This window comes from Phocoena phocoena, chromosome 1 (assembly GCF_963924675.1).
Source record: "Phocoena phocoena chromosome 1, mPhoPho1.1, whole genome shotgun sequence".
NCBI classification, from domain to species: Eukaryota; Metazoa; Chordata; class Mammalia; order Artiodactyla; family Phocoenidae; genus Phocoena; species Phocoena phocoena.
The window spans coordinates 126,681,308-126,696,287 of record NC_089219.1 but is presented as its reverse complement, the minus strand read 5'-3'; the positions used below and the strand labels follow the sequence as shown (position 1 = coordinate 126,696,287).

General features: G+C 36.3%; 1 protein-coding gene across 1 annotated transcript in view; it reads left to right on the top strand.

Annotated features, from left to right (window-relative positions):
• F5 (coagulation factor V) overlaps window positions 1–14,980 on the top strand; it is an 85,336-nt gene that overhangs the window by 44,798 nt on the left and 25,558 nt on the right. Inside the window, exons 8-12 of the mRNA XM_065880487.1 lie at window positions 7,407–7,584; window positions 9,130–9,229; window positions 9,663–9,874; window positions 11,242–11,392; window positions 13,740–13,952. Coding sequence (XP_065736559.1) covers window positions 7,407–7,584; window positions 9,130–9,229; window positions 9,663–9,874; window positions 11,242–11,392; window positions 13,740–13,952 — 854 coding nt within the window. The remainder of the gene's footprint in view (window positions 1–7,406; window positions 7,585–9,129; window positions 9,230–9,662; window positions 9,875–11,241; window positions 11,393–13,739; window positions 13,953–14,980) is intronic.

Sequence of the window (14,980 nt, the reverse complement as noted above, 5' to 3'; positions counted from 1 at the left end):
TAGATGCAGAAATCCTCAACAAAATACCACTAAACAGAATCCAAGAACACACAAAAAGGATCATACACAATGATCAAGTGGGATTTATCCCAGGGATGCAAGGTTCTTCAATATATGCAAATCAATCAATATGATACACATATTAACAAACTGAAGAATAAAAACCATATGATAATCTCAATAGAGGCAGAAAAAGCTTTTGACAAAATTCAACACCCATTTTTGAAAAAAACTCTCCAGAAAGTGGGCATAGAGGGAACCTACCTCAACATAATAAAGGCCATATATGACAAACCCACAGTAAACATCATTCTCAATGGTGAAAAACTGAAAGCATTTCCTCTAAGATTAGGAATAGGACAAGGATGTCCACGCTCGCCACTATTATTCAACATAGTTTTGGAAGTCCTAGCCATGGCCATCAGGAAGAAAATGAAATAAAGGAATACAAATTGGAAAAGAAGATGTAAAACTGTCACTGTTTGCAGATGACATCATACTATACATAGATAATCCTAAAGAGGCCACCAGAAAACTACTAGAGCTAATCAATGAATTTAGTAAAGTTGCATGATACAAAAAGAATGCACAGAAATCTCTTGCATTCCTATACACTAACAACGAAAGATCAGAAAGAGAAATTGAGGAAATAATCCCATTCACCATTGCAACAAAAAGAATAAAATACCTAGGCATATACCTACCTAAGGATGTAAAAGACCTGTACTCAGAAAACTATAAAACACTGATGAGAGGAATCAAAGATAACACAAACAGATGGAGAGATATACCACGTTCATGGATGGGAAGAATCAGTATTGTAAAACTGACTATGCTACCCAAAGCAATCTACAGATTCAATTCAATCCCTATCAAATTACCAATGGCATTTTTTTACAGAACTAGAACAAAAAGCCTTAAAATTTGTATGGAGACACAAAAGAGCCCGAATAGCCAAAGCACTATTGAGGGGAAAAAACAGAGCTGGAGGAATCACACTCCCTGACTTCAGACTATACTACAAAGCTACAGTAATCAAGACAATATGGTACTGGCATAAAACCAGAAATATAGATCAACGGAACAGGATAGAAGGCCCAGAGATAAACCCACACACCTCTGGTCAACTAATCTATGACAAAGGAGGCAAGGATATAGAATTGAGAAAAGACAGTCTCTTCAATAAGTGGTGTTGGGAAAAATGCGCAGCTCATGTAAAAGAACGAAATTAGAACACTCCCTGACACCGTACACAAAAATACACTCAAAATGGATTAGAGACCTAAATGTAAGACCGGACACTATAAAACTCTTAGAAGAAAACATAAGAAGAACACACTTTGACATAAATCACAGTAAGATCTTTTTTGACCCACCTCCTAGAGTAATGGAAATAAAAACAAAAATAAACAAATGGAACTTAAAATGAAATAAACAAATAAAACTTAAAAGCTTTTGCACAGCAAAGGAAACTACAAACAAGATGAAAAGACAACCCTCAGAATGGGAGAAAATATTTGCAAATGAATCAGCGGACAAATGATTAATCTCCAAAATATATAAATAGCTCGTGTAGCTCAATATTAAAAAAAAACCCACTTCAAAAATGGGTAAAAGACCTAAATAGACATTTCACCAAGGAAGACATACAGATGGCCAAGAGGCACATGAAAAGCTGCTCAACATCACTAATTATTAGAGAAATGCAAATCAAAACTACAATGAGGTATCCCCTCACACCAGTTAGAATGCGCATCATCAGAAAATCTACAAACAACAAATGCTGGAGAGGGTGTGGAGAAAAGGGTGCCCTCTTGCACTGTTGGTGGGAATGTAAATTGATACAGCCACTATGGAGAACAGTATGGAGGTTCCTTAAAAAACTAAAAATAGAATTACCATAAGACCCAGCAATCCCTCTCCTGGGCATATACCAAGAGAAAACCATAATTCAAGCAGACGCATGCACCCCAATGTTCATTGCAGCACTATTTACAATAGCCAGGTCATGGAAGCAACCTAAATACCCATTGACAGATGAATGAATAAAGAAGATGTGGTACATATATACAATGGAGTATACTCAAGCCATAAAAAGGAATGAAATTGGGTCATTTGTAGAGACGTGGATGGACTTAGAGACTGTCATACAGAATGAAGTAAGTCAGAAGGAGAAAAGCAAATATTGTATATTAATACATATATGTGCAATCTAGAAAAATGGTACAGATGAACCGGTTTGCAAGGCAGAAATAGAGACACAGATGTAGAGAACAAACATTTGGACACCACGGCAGGGAAGCAGTGGTGGGTGGTGGTGGTGGTGGGATTAATTGGGAGATTGGGATTTACATATATACACTAATACATATAAAATAGATAAATAATAAGAACCTGCTCTATAAAAAATAAATAAAATAAAATTCAACATAAAGAAATAAATTTTTAAAAAGCACCTTGTATTTAGTTCACATTCAATAATTACTAAATTTTATTTTATAATCTGAAAAGAGAAAAATAAAAACACTTAAAAAATCAGGAAAGAAAGAAAGAAGGAGAAAGGGAGGGAGGGATGGAGGGTGGGAGAGGGAGAAAGAAAGAAGAACGAAAGAAGAAAGAAAGAAAGAAAACGAAAGAGAAAGAGAGGGAGGGAGGAAGGAAGGGAGGGAGAAGGAAAGAAAGGAGAAAGAAACAAACAAATGAAAGAAAGAAAGAGAAAAGAAGGAAGGAAGGAAGGAAGGAAGAAAGAAAGAAAGAAAGAAAGAAAGAAAGAAAGAAAGAAAGAAAGAAAGAAAAAGAAAGAAAGAAAAGGAAGGAAGGGAGGGAGGAAAGAAGGAAGGGAGGAAGGAAGGGAGGAAGGAAGAAAGAAAGAAAGAAAGAAAAAAGGAAGGAAGGGAGGAAGGAAGGGAGGAAGGAAAGAAGGAAGGGAGGAAGGAAGGAAGGGAGAAGGAAAGAAAGAAGAAAGGAAGAGAGAAAGAGAGAAAGAAAGAAAGAAAGAAAGGGAGAAAGAAAGAATCTTAACTTTATACCTCAAGTAACTAGCAAACTAAGCCCAAAGTTAGCCGAAAGAAGTAAATAAAAATTAGTGAAAAAATAAATGGTGTATAGAAAGACAACAGAAAAGATAAACATAACCAAGAGTTAGTCTTTTGAAATGATAAACAATATTGACAAACCTTTAGCTAAGCAATGAAGAGAGACGACTCAAATAAATAAGATTATAACTAAAAAAGGAGACATTACAGCTGATACCACAGAAGTGCAAAGGATCATAAGAGACTACTATGAACAATTATATGCCAACAAATTGGATAAGTAGAAGAAAGGAAAAAGGTCCTAGAAACATATCCTACCACGACTGAAACAAAAAGAAATAGAAAATCTGAACAGATGAGTAAAAAGTAAGAAGATTGAATCAGTAATCCAAAACCTCCAAACAAAGAAGCCCAGGACCAGATGGCTTCACAGGTATATTGTACACTAATCCTCAAACTCTTCCCAAATATTAAAGAGTAGGGAACACTTCCAAACTTATTTTACAAGCCTAGCGTTATTCTCATACCAAAGCTGGATAAGAACAATACAAGAAAAAAATTACAGGCCAATATCCCTAATGAACATAGATGCCAAAAACATTATCAAAATATTAGTAAACTGAATCCAACAGCACATTAAAATTATCATAAATGATGATTGAGTGAGATTTATTCCTGTGATTCAAGGATGGTTCAACATATGCAAATCAATAAATTAAAAGTACCACATTAAACATGAATAATAAAAATATCGTTATCTCAATAGATGCAAAAAAAAGGCATTTAACAAAATTCAACATCCTTTCATTATAAAAACTCTCAACAAGTTAGGTATAGAAGGAATGTGCTTCAACACAATAAAGGTCATATATGACAAACCCAAAGCTAACATCATACTCAGTGGTGAAAATCTGAGAGCTTTTCCTCTAAGATCAGGAACAAGACAAGGATGCCCATTCTTGTCACTTTTATTCAGCATAGTACTGGAAATTCTAGCCAAAGCAATCAGGCAAGGAAAAAAAATAGGCATCCTAATCAGAAAGGAAGAAGTAAAATTGTCTCTATTTGCAGATAATGTGATTTTATATATAGAAAAACACTTGAGACTCTACCAAAAATCTATTAGAATAAAGAAATTCAGTAGTTGCAGGATAGAAAATGAACATAATGAAAATCAGTTGAATTTATATACACTAACAATGAACAATCCAAACAGAAATTAAGAAAATACTTCCATTTCCAATAGAATTTTTTTAAAAGAATAAAATACTTAGGAAATTTAACCAAGGTGGTGAAAGATCTACACACTGAAAACTATAAGACAGCAATGAAAGAAACTGAAGAAGATACAATCAAATACAAAGATGTCCTGTGTTTATGGGTTAGAAGAATTAACTTTGTTAAAATGCCCACATTACCCAAAGTGATCTACAGATTCAATGCAACCCCTATTAAATTCCAATGGCATTTTTCAAAGAAATAGAAAAAAAAAAACAATTCTAAAATTCAGATGAAACCACAGAAGACCTTAAATATCCAAAGCAATCTTGAGCAAGAAGAGCAAAGCTTGAGGCATCAAACTTCCTGATTTCAAACTATATTACAAAGCTATAGTAATTGAACAATATAATAATGGCATAAAAACAGACACATATACCAAATAAACAGAAGTAAGGGCCCAGAAATAAACCCATGCATATATGGTCAACTAATCTTTGACAAAGGCACTAAGAATACACAATGAGGAAAGGACAGTCTCTTCAGTAAATGATGGTGGAAAAACTGGATATCCATATGCACAAATATAAAATTAGACCCTTAACTTAGAGCACAGACAAAAATTAACTCAAAATAAATTAAAAACTTAAATGTAATACCTGAAACCATAAAACCACTAGAAGAAAACATAACAGAAAATCTCTTTGACATTGGTCTTGGCAATGATTTTTTTGGGTATGACACCAAAAGCATAAGTAACAAAAGCAAAAATAAACAAGTGGGGCTACATCAAGCTGAAAAACTTCTGCACAGCTAAAGAAACAATCAACAAAATAAAAATATAACCTACAGAATGGGTGAAAATATTTGCAAACCATATATCTGATAAGAGGTTAATATCCAAAATATAAAAGGAACTCATGTAACTCAATGGCAAAACAAACAAACAAACAAAAATAGCCTGATTTAAAAAATGGGCAAAGGATCTAAACTGACATCTTTCTAAAGAAAATGTACAGGGACTTCCCTGGTGGTGCAGTGGTTAAGAATCTGCCTGCCAATGCAGGAGACACGGGTTCAATCCCTGGTCTGGGAAGATCCCACATGCCACGGAGCAACTGAGCCCGTGCATCACAACTACTGAGCCTGCGCATCTAGAGCCTGTGCTCTGCAACAAGAGAAGCCACTGAAATGAGAAGCCTGTGCACCGCAACGAAAGAGTAGCCCCCGCTTGCCACAACTAGGGAAAGCCTGCACACAGCAATGAAGACCCAATACAGCCAATAAATAAATAAATAATTTTTAAGAATTAAAAAATAAAAATTGTCAACTGTGGTAAAAAAAAGAAAACATACAAATGGCCAATAGGCATATGAAAAGGTGTTCAGCATCACTAATCATGAGGGAAATGCAAATCATATCCATAATGAGATATCACCTCATACCTATGGGGATAACTAGGATGAAAAAGAGGTAACAACTATTGATGAGGGTGCGGAGAAAATGGAATCCTTGTACACTGTTGGTGAGAATGTAAATTGGTGCAGCCTTTATGGAAAACAGTAAGGAGCTTCCTCGAAAAATTAAAAATAGAACTACCACTTCTGGGTATATATCCAGAGGAAATGAAGTCAGTATATCAAAGAGATATTTGCACTCCTGTGTTCATTGCAGTGTTATTCATGATAGCCTACATATGGAAACAACCTGAGTGTCTACCAATGGATAAATGAATTTTTAGAAATATGGTTTATATATACAATGGAATGTCATTCAGCCCTAAAAAAGAAGGAAATCCTGCCATTTGTAACAACATGGATAAACCTGCAGGACATTAGGCTAAGTGAAATATTCCAGACACAGAATTACAAATATTGCATGATTTCACTTATATGTGGAATCTAAAAAAGTCGAACTCATAGAAGCAGAGAGTATAATGGTGGTTGCCAGGGGTTGGGAGGTGAGGGGAATGCAGAGATGTTGATCAAAGTATACAAACCTTCAGTTTCAAACTAAATAAGTTCTGGAGACCTGTTATAGTTAGTAACACTATAGTTAATAACACTGTATTGTACACTTGAAATTTGTTAAGACAGTATATCTTAAGCATCCTCAAAATTTTTAAAAATTAGTAACTAGGTGAGGTGATGGAAGTGGTAATTAGCTTGACTGTGGTAGTCTCATATATTCATATATAAATTATTATGTTGTACACCTTAAATACATACATTTGTCAATTACACCTCAGTAAACCTGGAAAAATGCAAAAAAAACTTCAAGGTATAGTATAGAATATATAAATAGCTGCCTTTTGTGAAAGGAGTGAAAGGATAAGAATATTTATATTTGCAAGTCATATTTGCATAAAGACGCTCTGGAATTATACACATGAAATTAATACAAGTGAATATTTAGAAAACGCAGGAAGGGTTAGGGAAGTGGGGTTGAGATAAGAATCCAGAACTTTCTAGCAGTAGTCAGTGATTTTCATTGTGTAAAATAAACGCATAAAATGGAACTCTGCTTTTGCAAACTAAGGCTATAAAAGGGACCAAGGGGGAAAGTGGTTCATGTTGCTTCCCCCAAATCATTTATTGCAGTAGCTACAGAAGATGGGTGAAGGCATTTGGCTCTCAGATGGCACCAGGATTGGGTGGATGGTAGAAGAGATAGCCCAACAGCACAGAACTTATGTTTAATAAAGACAGCAGAAGCTTCCTAGAGTGGGAATGTGCTTTTAGAGACTGAGAAATACCTGGAAAGCCAATAAGGATATCATAAGTTAAGTGATAAGAAATACTTAAGAAAAATTCATAGTGTTTCTCATCCTTTCATCCAGGTAGACCTTTCAGAGATAGTGAAGGTCCACTCTAGAAACCATAGTGACAGGAAGATCTAAGTAGCTGGTTCTAACCATGATTAAGACTTTATCAATGGTGGAGGAGACAGATCAGAGGTTTCCAGTTTTCCAACCAGAGAGAAGGTATCAGGACTTTGCAAACCACATTAAGGTTTGTTTGTTTGTTTTCCTTAAGGAAACTAGCATTTTAGCTCATTCAATAGCAGAACTTCTAAGCATAAGGGTTTCCCTATCACACTGGGGTCTCTACTTGAGAAAATGATTTAATCTTTTAAATTTTATTTCACTTTAAGAAAGTACAGATCTCTGCATTTGGATAATTTCTCAAACCAAATTGGAAAACATTATAAGAAGGTTGTCTACAAACAGTACCAAGATGCATCCTTCACCAAACTCCTGGAGAATCCCAATATCAAAGAAGATGGGATCTTGGGCCCTATTATCAGAGCCCAGGTCAGAGACACACTTAAAGTAAGTAACAGAAATATAGAACCATGGAAGAAATTAAATAGTGAAAACAAGATTATAAGTACTGGTTATTTTTTTAATGTGTTCATATAATTTTTAATTGAAATACAGCTTTAATTTTTATTTAGTATTTGCACTTATTGTAGCCTATCTCATAATACAAACAATCTGAGACAGTTTATCGAATTATAAAGGAATAAAACAAGGAGCCAATGTAATTGGGGTGAAGGATAATGTGGGGACAAAGAAAATAAAGCCAAGGATAAGTATAATGAAACACATACCATATGCTCCTGTAATGTTGTCAACAAATTTTGTCCTAAGCTTTCTAGCAGCCAAAGTAAAAAGGGAACTAGGTCAGGGTAGGAGTCACAGTAGTCATAAAAAAAGCAGTTTCCCCTGCTACTGAGACTTAAGAGGAATTTCTCCCATGGATCCTTAAGAAAGAGGATGCTGTGTGATGTAGTAGATGGAATCCTTGATAAATTCCTACTGGTACAATAAATTTATAAAAGAAATTTATAAATTTAAAAGTTACAAAGCTTTTCAAAATAATGTTTCTCATTATAGCTGAGAACATAACCCAACTGAATGAAAACAATTCATCAATGTGGTCTAGGTATGTAGTTCTCTGATGATTAGTCTCTGATGAAGGTACATTTTGATATGTTTCGAGAGCACTGAGTGTTCTTCAGTTTTCCTTAAATGCTGTGTCGCATCATCAACTTATCTTCTGGTAAGAACTAGACGGCAGAGAATTGAAAGTTGCAATCTTCGGCAAGATTCTAGAGTGCAGATCATCTGCAGATTAAGCATGATCCAGATGCTTTGGCAAGCAAGGAGAAGATAAGATTAAAATTCTCTTCTGAAGATTAAGCAGGCTAACTAGGACTCCTGTGTGCATAAAGCTCCTCCCTTCACCTCTTCATGGGAATGAACCAAGAGGATATCTACAGACAAGGCCAATTCTGTTCATTTAAAAAATAACAAAAGGGCAGAAAGCAGCCTTTCTCTGTTCTCTTTCCCTTCCCTCATTTCTGATCCCTTTTAGGTACTCTTAGGAAGTGGAAATATGCCTCATTGGCAATTCAGGATCTCGCTATTTTCTGTGCCCCATCAAGAAGATGACTTGATGACAGGGTTCTGGGGGATCTGGCAGGCTGGCGAAGGTGATCATGGTCTAAGAGAAGAGAAGGAGCAGATTCAAAGGCAGATGTGGTCCAAGAAAGGCGAGGGGACAGGGGATGGTGACCAACTTGGAGAGAGTGATATACTGTGAGGAAAATGTCACTTCTAAGGTTAGACTTCTCTTTCCATTTTCTACCTTTCTATGTGAGTGGAACTCTCTCAGATGCGCCTGTCAGGTGATGGGGAGAGGTTTCCACTCAGATAAACAGCATTCGTTTGCATTGACATAAACACACACACACACACACACACACACACACACACACACACTATCCCACAAGTAAATATGCAAAGCTAGCATCCTCTGTTCTCATGACTGACCTTAAATCCTGAAATAATGAATTTGAGTTAATTTTGTAGATCATGTTCAAAAATATGGCCAGCCGCAGCTACAGCATTTACCCTCATGGTGTGACCTTCTCTCCTTATGAAGATGAAGTCAACTCTTCCTCCACCTCAGGTCTGAAACTTTCACTTCTACTGAATGAAACTATTGACTTCTGAGAGGTTGCCATAATTTTCTACTGCCCTCCTTGCCCAGTAGTATAACTTATACAGTCAGGTAGTATACGTATAGGGGTATCCTCAAAGTCACAACCAAACACTGCTCACTTCAGGGATTTTTTTACCCTAATGATTACAAAATATGGTGTCCTTTGTTAGTGCCATAAGTGGCCTCTAGTGGACGAATATGTAATAGCTACATGCTATCCGGAGTTCTATCAAGTGGAACTTAATATAAAAAGAATATTCTTTTCCCAACATTGATTCTAACAAGAACTCAATTATTTTAAATTATTCATTCATTTATTATTTACTTATTTTTTAATTTAATTTATTTCCATGAAATAATTTTGAAAATTGAAAACAATTTTGACTATATTTTCTTTCAGGCAGTAACACCATGATCAAAGCAGTTCAACCAGGGGAAACCTATACTTATAAGTGGAACATCCTAGAGTCTGATGAACCCATGGAAAATGATGCTCAGTGCTTAACAAGACCATACTACAGTAATGTGGACATCACAAGGGACATTGCCTCTGGGCTGATAGGGCTACTTCTAATTTGTAAGAGCAGATCCTTGGATAAGCGAGGCATACAGGTATTTTGTCCTTGAAGTAACCTTTCAGAAATTCCAGGAATTTCTTCTGACTGGAACAGATTAGTTCTCCTTGTTAAATAATGGGGCTTTTGTTTCTAGAGAACCAGAAAATATTAAGTAGTCCTCTTTAGTGTGAATGTAACAATGCTTATTCCTTTAGTTACTTTTTTGTCTTGTCTATTTCCATATGGACTTTCACTGGGAAAGGCAAGTCTACAGTGTGATACTGTATATTGTTTGCTTGTTTCAAATTCCAGATCTGTCCGTGCTATGTGATGGGCAAGTCACTTAGTTTCTCTTAATTTCTTCCTTTCATCAAAAGGGTATTACCCATTTTTAAAAAATTAATGAGTGGTAGTGTTACTGATTAGTTACATATTTATCTCTGTACTTTACTATGTTTTCCACTTTTTCTAAATTTGTATGGATCATTTTAAAAATCAAAATTAAAGCTCATAGAAACATTACTTGTTATTAAATATTTCAGATATTCAAAAAGTTACAGAAAAGAATAAAACAGACTTCTATGTACTCAAGAAATAAAACATTACATATGCAAAAAAAAAAAAGGGTATTACCCCCTCCTAAAAATTTTATAGGGTTGTTTCACGGCTCAATGAGTTACCATCTGGTAAAAGTGTAAAGCTCTGTACCAGTCCTTGTTATTTTTAGAGACCTGCAATAGGGAAAGGAGACATACAGGCAGACATAGCTTGCAGACATATCTTCTCAGGAAGTTGAACCCAGACAATGGTCTGTCTCTAGCAAGACCAATTTATACAGAAGAATGTGAACAAAAATATGGATCTTCTGACTTTATCATCATTGAAGAATAAAAGCCTCATATCATTAACTTAAAATTCCCAATTAGGCTAAGCTATAATCAAAGAAGTCTCATCCCAAGGCATATAAAATAAATATACGCCTAGAAAAAGCAGAAAGAGACATTTGGAAGACCCTAATTTATTGAGCTAGGAAAGGAAACAGGTAGGGAGAGATATAAAACTTTCCTACGGCACCCTTCGTTTTTATTCTTTGCAATTATTTGGAGCACATCCAATCAATCATTCGAGTTGAGAGGTGATAAACAGTTGATAGAGATAAACAGAATTACAGTTGCTACATTGAAATGGGATTTTTCTATTAGGATATTTTAATCTCTGAATTTTCTGATCTGCTCTGTTTGCCTTGACATGCTACCTTTGGCTCTAACAAGGGCTTTGTACACAATGGGCTCTCACAGATGTCTGAATTTATGGCTTCATTGGACCCAAGACCTGTACCCCTTTGGTTTCTGAGAACTCAGGGTTGTAGTTAATCAATCTGCTAGGACGTTAATCACTGAACACAGCACTTTTACCCTCCAGAGGGCAGCAGACATTGAGCAGCAGGCTGTGTTTGCTGTGTTTGATGAGAACAAGAGCTGGTACATTGAGGACAACATCTACAAGTTCTGTGAAAATCCTGAGAAGGTGAAACGTGATGACCCCAAGTTTTATGAGTCAAACATCATGAGCAGTAAGTCAGAGCACTCTCACTCCTGTGGTTGAAGTGTGACTTTCCTAGAGGAAGAGACATGGATTAGAATCCACTCACCCCTTACCCTCACTTCCAGTATAGGGATTTGGTGATGAAATTACTGGGTGATATTATAGAAAGCTTTTTACAGCATGAGGTAAAAAGCTTGTTATCCTTAGAAGTCTTCTTGGTCTCCTGCTCCAAAAGTGTGTGTGTGTGTGTGTGTGTGTGTGTGTGTGTGTGCGTGCACGCACACGTGTGCATGTGCACTTGCTCTGAGCAGGTAAGAACAGGGTGAGGGATGGATGGTGAGGGAAGAGGCCTTGGTCAGAGGTATCTGGGGATTTTAGAATGGGTGCAAGGTGAATACTCTTTATGGCCAGGGCAGAAATATTAAGTAGTCCTCTTTAGCATGAATGTAACAATGCTTATTCCTTTAGTTACGTTTTTGTCTTGTCTATTTCTTATTTCTGCCAGGGCAGAAACAGGGTAAATAATCCAAAAGTGGATTGTCAAATCAAACTAAGACAAAATGCATATGGGGAGACATGAGTCTTGGAAAGTCAATCCATAAAGAAGTTTTAAGCATGCAGTAAGAAGTTCAGAACAGAAAGAATTCCCTGAGCCAAGGTTCAGGCTTTTGCTACAGTTTTAAAGTCAGTGTCCAAAGCCACTGGTATGGGAAGTCTGGGAGAGATTTCACTGAGCCAGCTGGAAGCAAACTTCTCCACAATGGTCATCGTCCCCTTCCTCAGAGTTGAGAGTCACTATTATCCCTTTCTCTGATAAGTAACCACAGGTACGAGGATGGTTTCTCCATGGTCTGTTCATATAACTTCAGACAACTAACAATTGGGGATTCTCAGAACTGGTAGGTGCCAGGAAAATAATTTGAAACAGGGAGTTAGCCTCAGCTTTCTGTACTTAATTTCATTTTGGCAATGAATCTGTCATAGTTCTAGACTAGTGCTGTCCATTAGAAATTATATATGAGCCACAAATATAATTTAAAATTTTCTAATAGGCATGTTAAAAATTAAAGGGAAATATATGACATTTATTTAATAATGTTTAATTTAATATATCATGTTATCATTTCAACATATAATATTAAAATTAATGAGATTTACTTTCTTACTAAATCTTTAAAATCCAGCGTGTATTTTATACTCACAGCACATCTCAATCCAGATTACCCATATTTCGAGTGCTCAATGGTCACTGGTGGCTAGTGGCTACCAAATTAGTGCAGCTATAGACCATTTAGAAAAGCTTCCTGAATGAGGTACAAACTAAAAACACATTATGTCAACTATTCGATAAATATTTAAGTTCTCACTCATTCTAGGCATTGTACTAAGATTAGGACTATAGTGGTAACCTAGACAGACATGGACCCTGCCCTTATAGAAATCGTATCTGTGGTTTTATTACCATGCTTAGTATATAAGTAGACAATGATACTGACTAAAACTGTATCCCTTGGAAAGAGAATGAAAATGTCTTAACTTGATAGTTGAGTGCAAACTAGAGATTATATAAATACTTAGACAGAGCAATTAAAATTGCAAAATGTGCTAAATATGCTTCATTTTTAGGAACATTACTTTGCATTCAATAACTAATGTGTCGAGGATACAGGGAGGGGGAAGGGTAAGCTGGGACAAAGTGAGAGAGTAGCATGGACATATATACCCTACCAAACGTAAAATAGATAGCTAGTGGGAAGCAGCTGCATAGCACAGGGAGATCAGCTCGGTGCTTTGTGACAACCTAGAGGGGTGGGATAGGGAGGGTGGGAGGGAGATGCAAGAGGGAGGGGATATGGGGATATATGTATACATATAGCTGATTCACTTTGTTATACAGCAGAAACTAACACACCAATGTAAAGCAATTATACTCCAATAAAGATGTTAAAAAAAAAAAGAAAAAGAAAAAAATAACTAATGCGTCAAGAATCTGTATTTCTTATATTATGCTTTTTCTCCAGGTAAAATTACTCTAGACAAGATTCTAAGTTACCTTCGGAGTATCTTTAAAAACAGAACCTAGAGTACAAAATATTTAATATACACTTAACAAATGAATAAATAAGTCAATGTGAATGAAAAGGCTTTGTCTTTATCCTGACATTTCTCCCTTGGCTAACTTAGGAGAATAAGCTCTCATTTGAAAAGTCTGAGTTTGATCTTCCAGTTACATGTTACATTTGGTAAAGCTTATCTCAGATAATCACTGCTTAGATGCAACCAAATTACCATTGGGATATTTACCATAAGTATAGTTAGACACATTCCCTTTTGTTGGCATAGGCCTGATGTTTCAACAAATTTCACTCTTTCAGCTATCAATGGCTATGTGCCTGAGAGCATACCCACACTAGGATTCTGCTTTGATGACACCGTCCAGTGGCACTTCTGCAGTATGGGAACCCAGAATGACATTTTGACCATTCACTTCACTGGGCACTCATTCATCTATGGAAAGAAACACGAGGACACCTTGACCCTCTTCCCCATGCGTGGGGAATCTGTGACCGTCACAATGGATAATGTTGGTAAGAGCTTGGACACTTAAAGGGGACTCTCTGATCAACCCAGTCTGCTGCAGCTCTCCAGACTACCATGGTTCCTGGGCTTCTCTTCCTGATCCCTTGCAGGCTTTCTTTTCAGGACTACTCATGATTTCTATTTGGGGAATTAATTACTTAAATGGGTCCAGTCCTTTACTGTGCGTTCCATTTATCCTTCTCTGGGCTAAGTGAGAAGTAAAGATACAACAGTAAAAAGATAAGGCATGACTTTGAGAAGAAAGCGTGAGCATTCAGCCACAAAAGAGCATTTCTTTTATCAAAATGCCTTTTTCAGCTTTATAAGACAGCCATCCCACCCTAGGGTTAGTGGTCATCTGATATAGTGGCTTAGAGGCTGGCTTCAGAGACAGCAGTGTCATGGAAAGCACATGGGCTTTGGAATTCATCAGACCTGGGTTCAAATCCTGCTTTGCCACTTGATATCTGTGTAGCAATTTGGACAAATTACTCCACCCGACTGAGCCTCAGTTTATTCATCTGAAAAACAGAATAATAATACCTTACAGAGTTGCTTTGACCATTAATTGTTATATGTGCCAAGTGCCTAGGACTCAGCAGACAATCAACATGTGGTAACTATTGAAGACTTTCCAGGAAATCTTCAGTGTGCCAGCAAATCATACCATTTCAAAGAAACTCAAAACTGCCCTAGGCCCACCTGAATTATTTATTACTTAGAAATATCTATATGTCTCTTATTTGTGGGGGTAAACATCATCATCTTCCCCCTAACTCCAGCTCTCTAACAAAATATGCAACTCACAAGATGCTTATGATATTCAAAGTCCATTTCATTCTTGATTCATCCCTTTAAAAATATATTCTAAAATAGTGACTCTCAAACTATCTGTGCTGAAAGTTTTTTTCTCCCTAATTTTCACTGACCAATACTTTGGGTCTATATTCTGTTAAATGAGATAAGTATGCTGATCACATGATTGGATGTCATAGAAATGTCAAATTGCTAAAAGGTTTCCTATACACTTTACTCT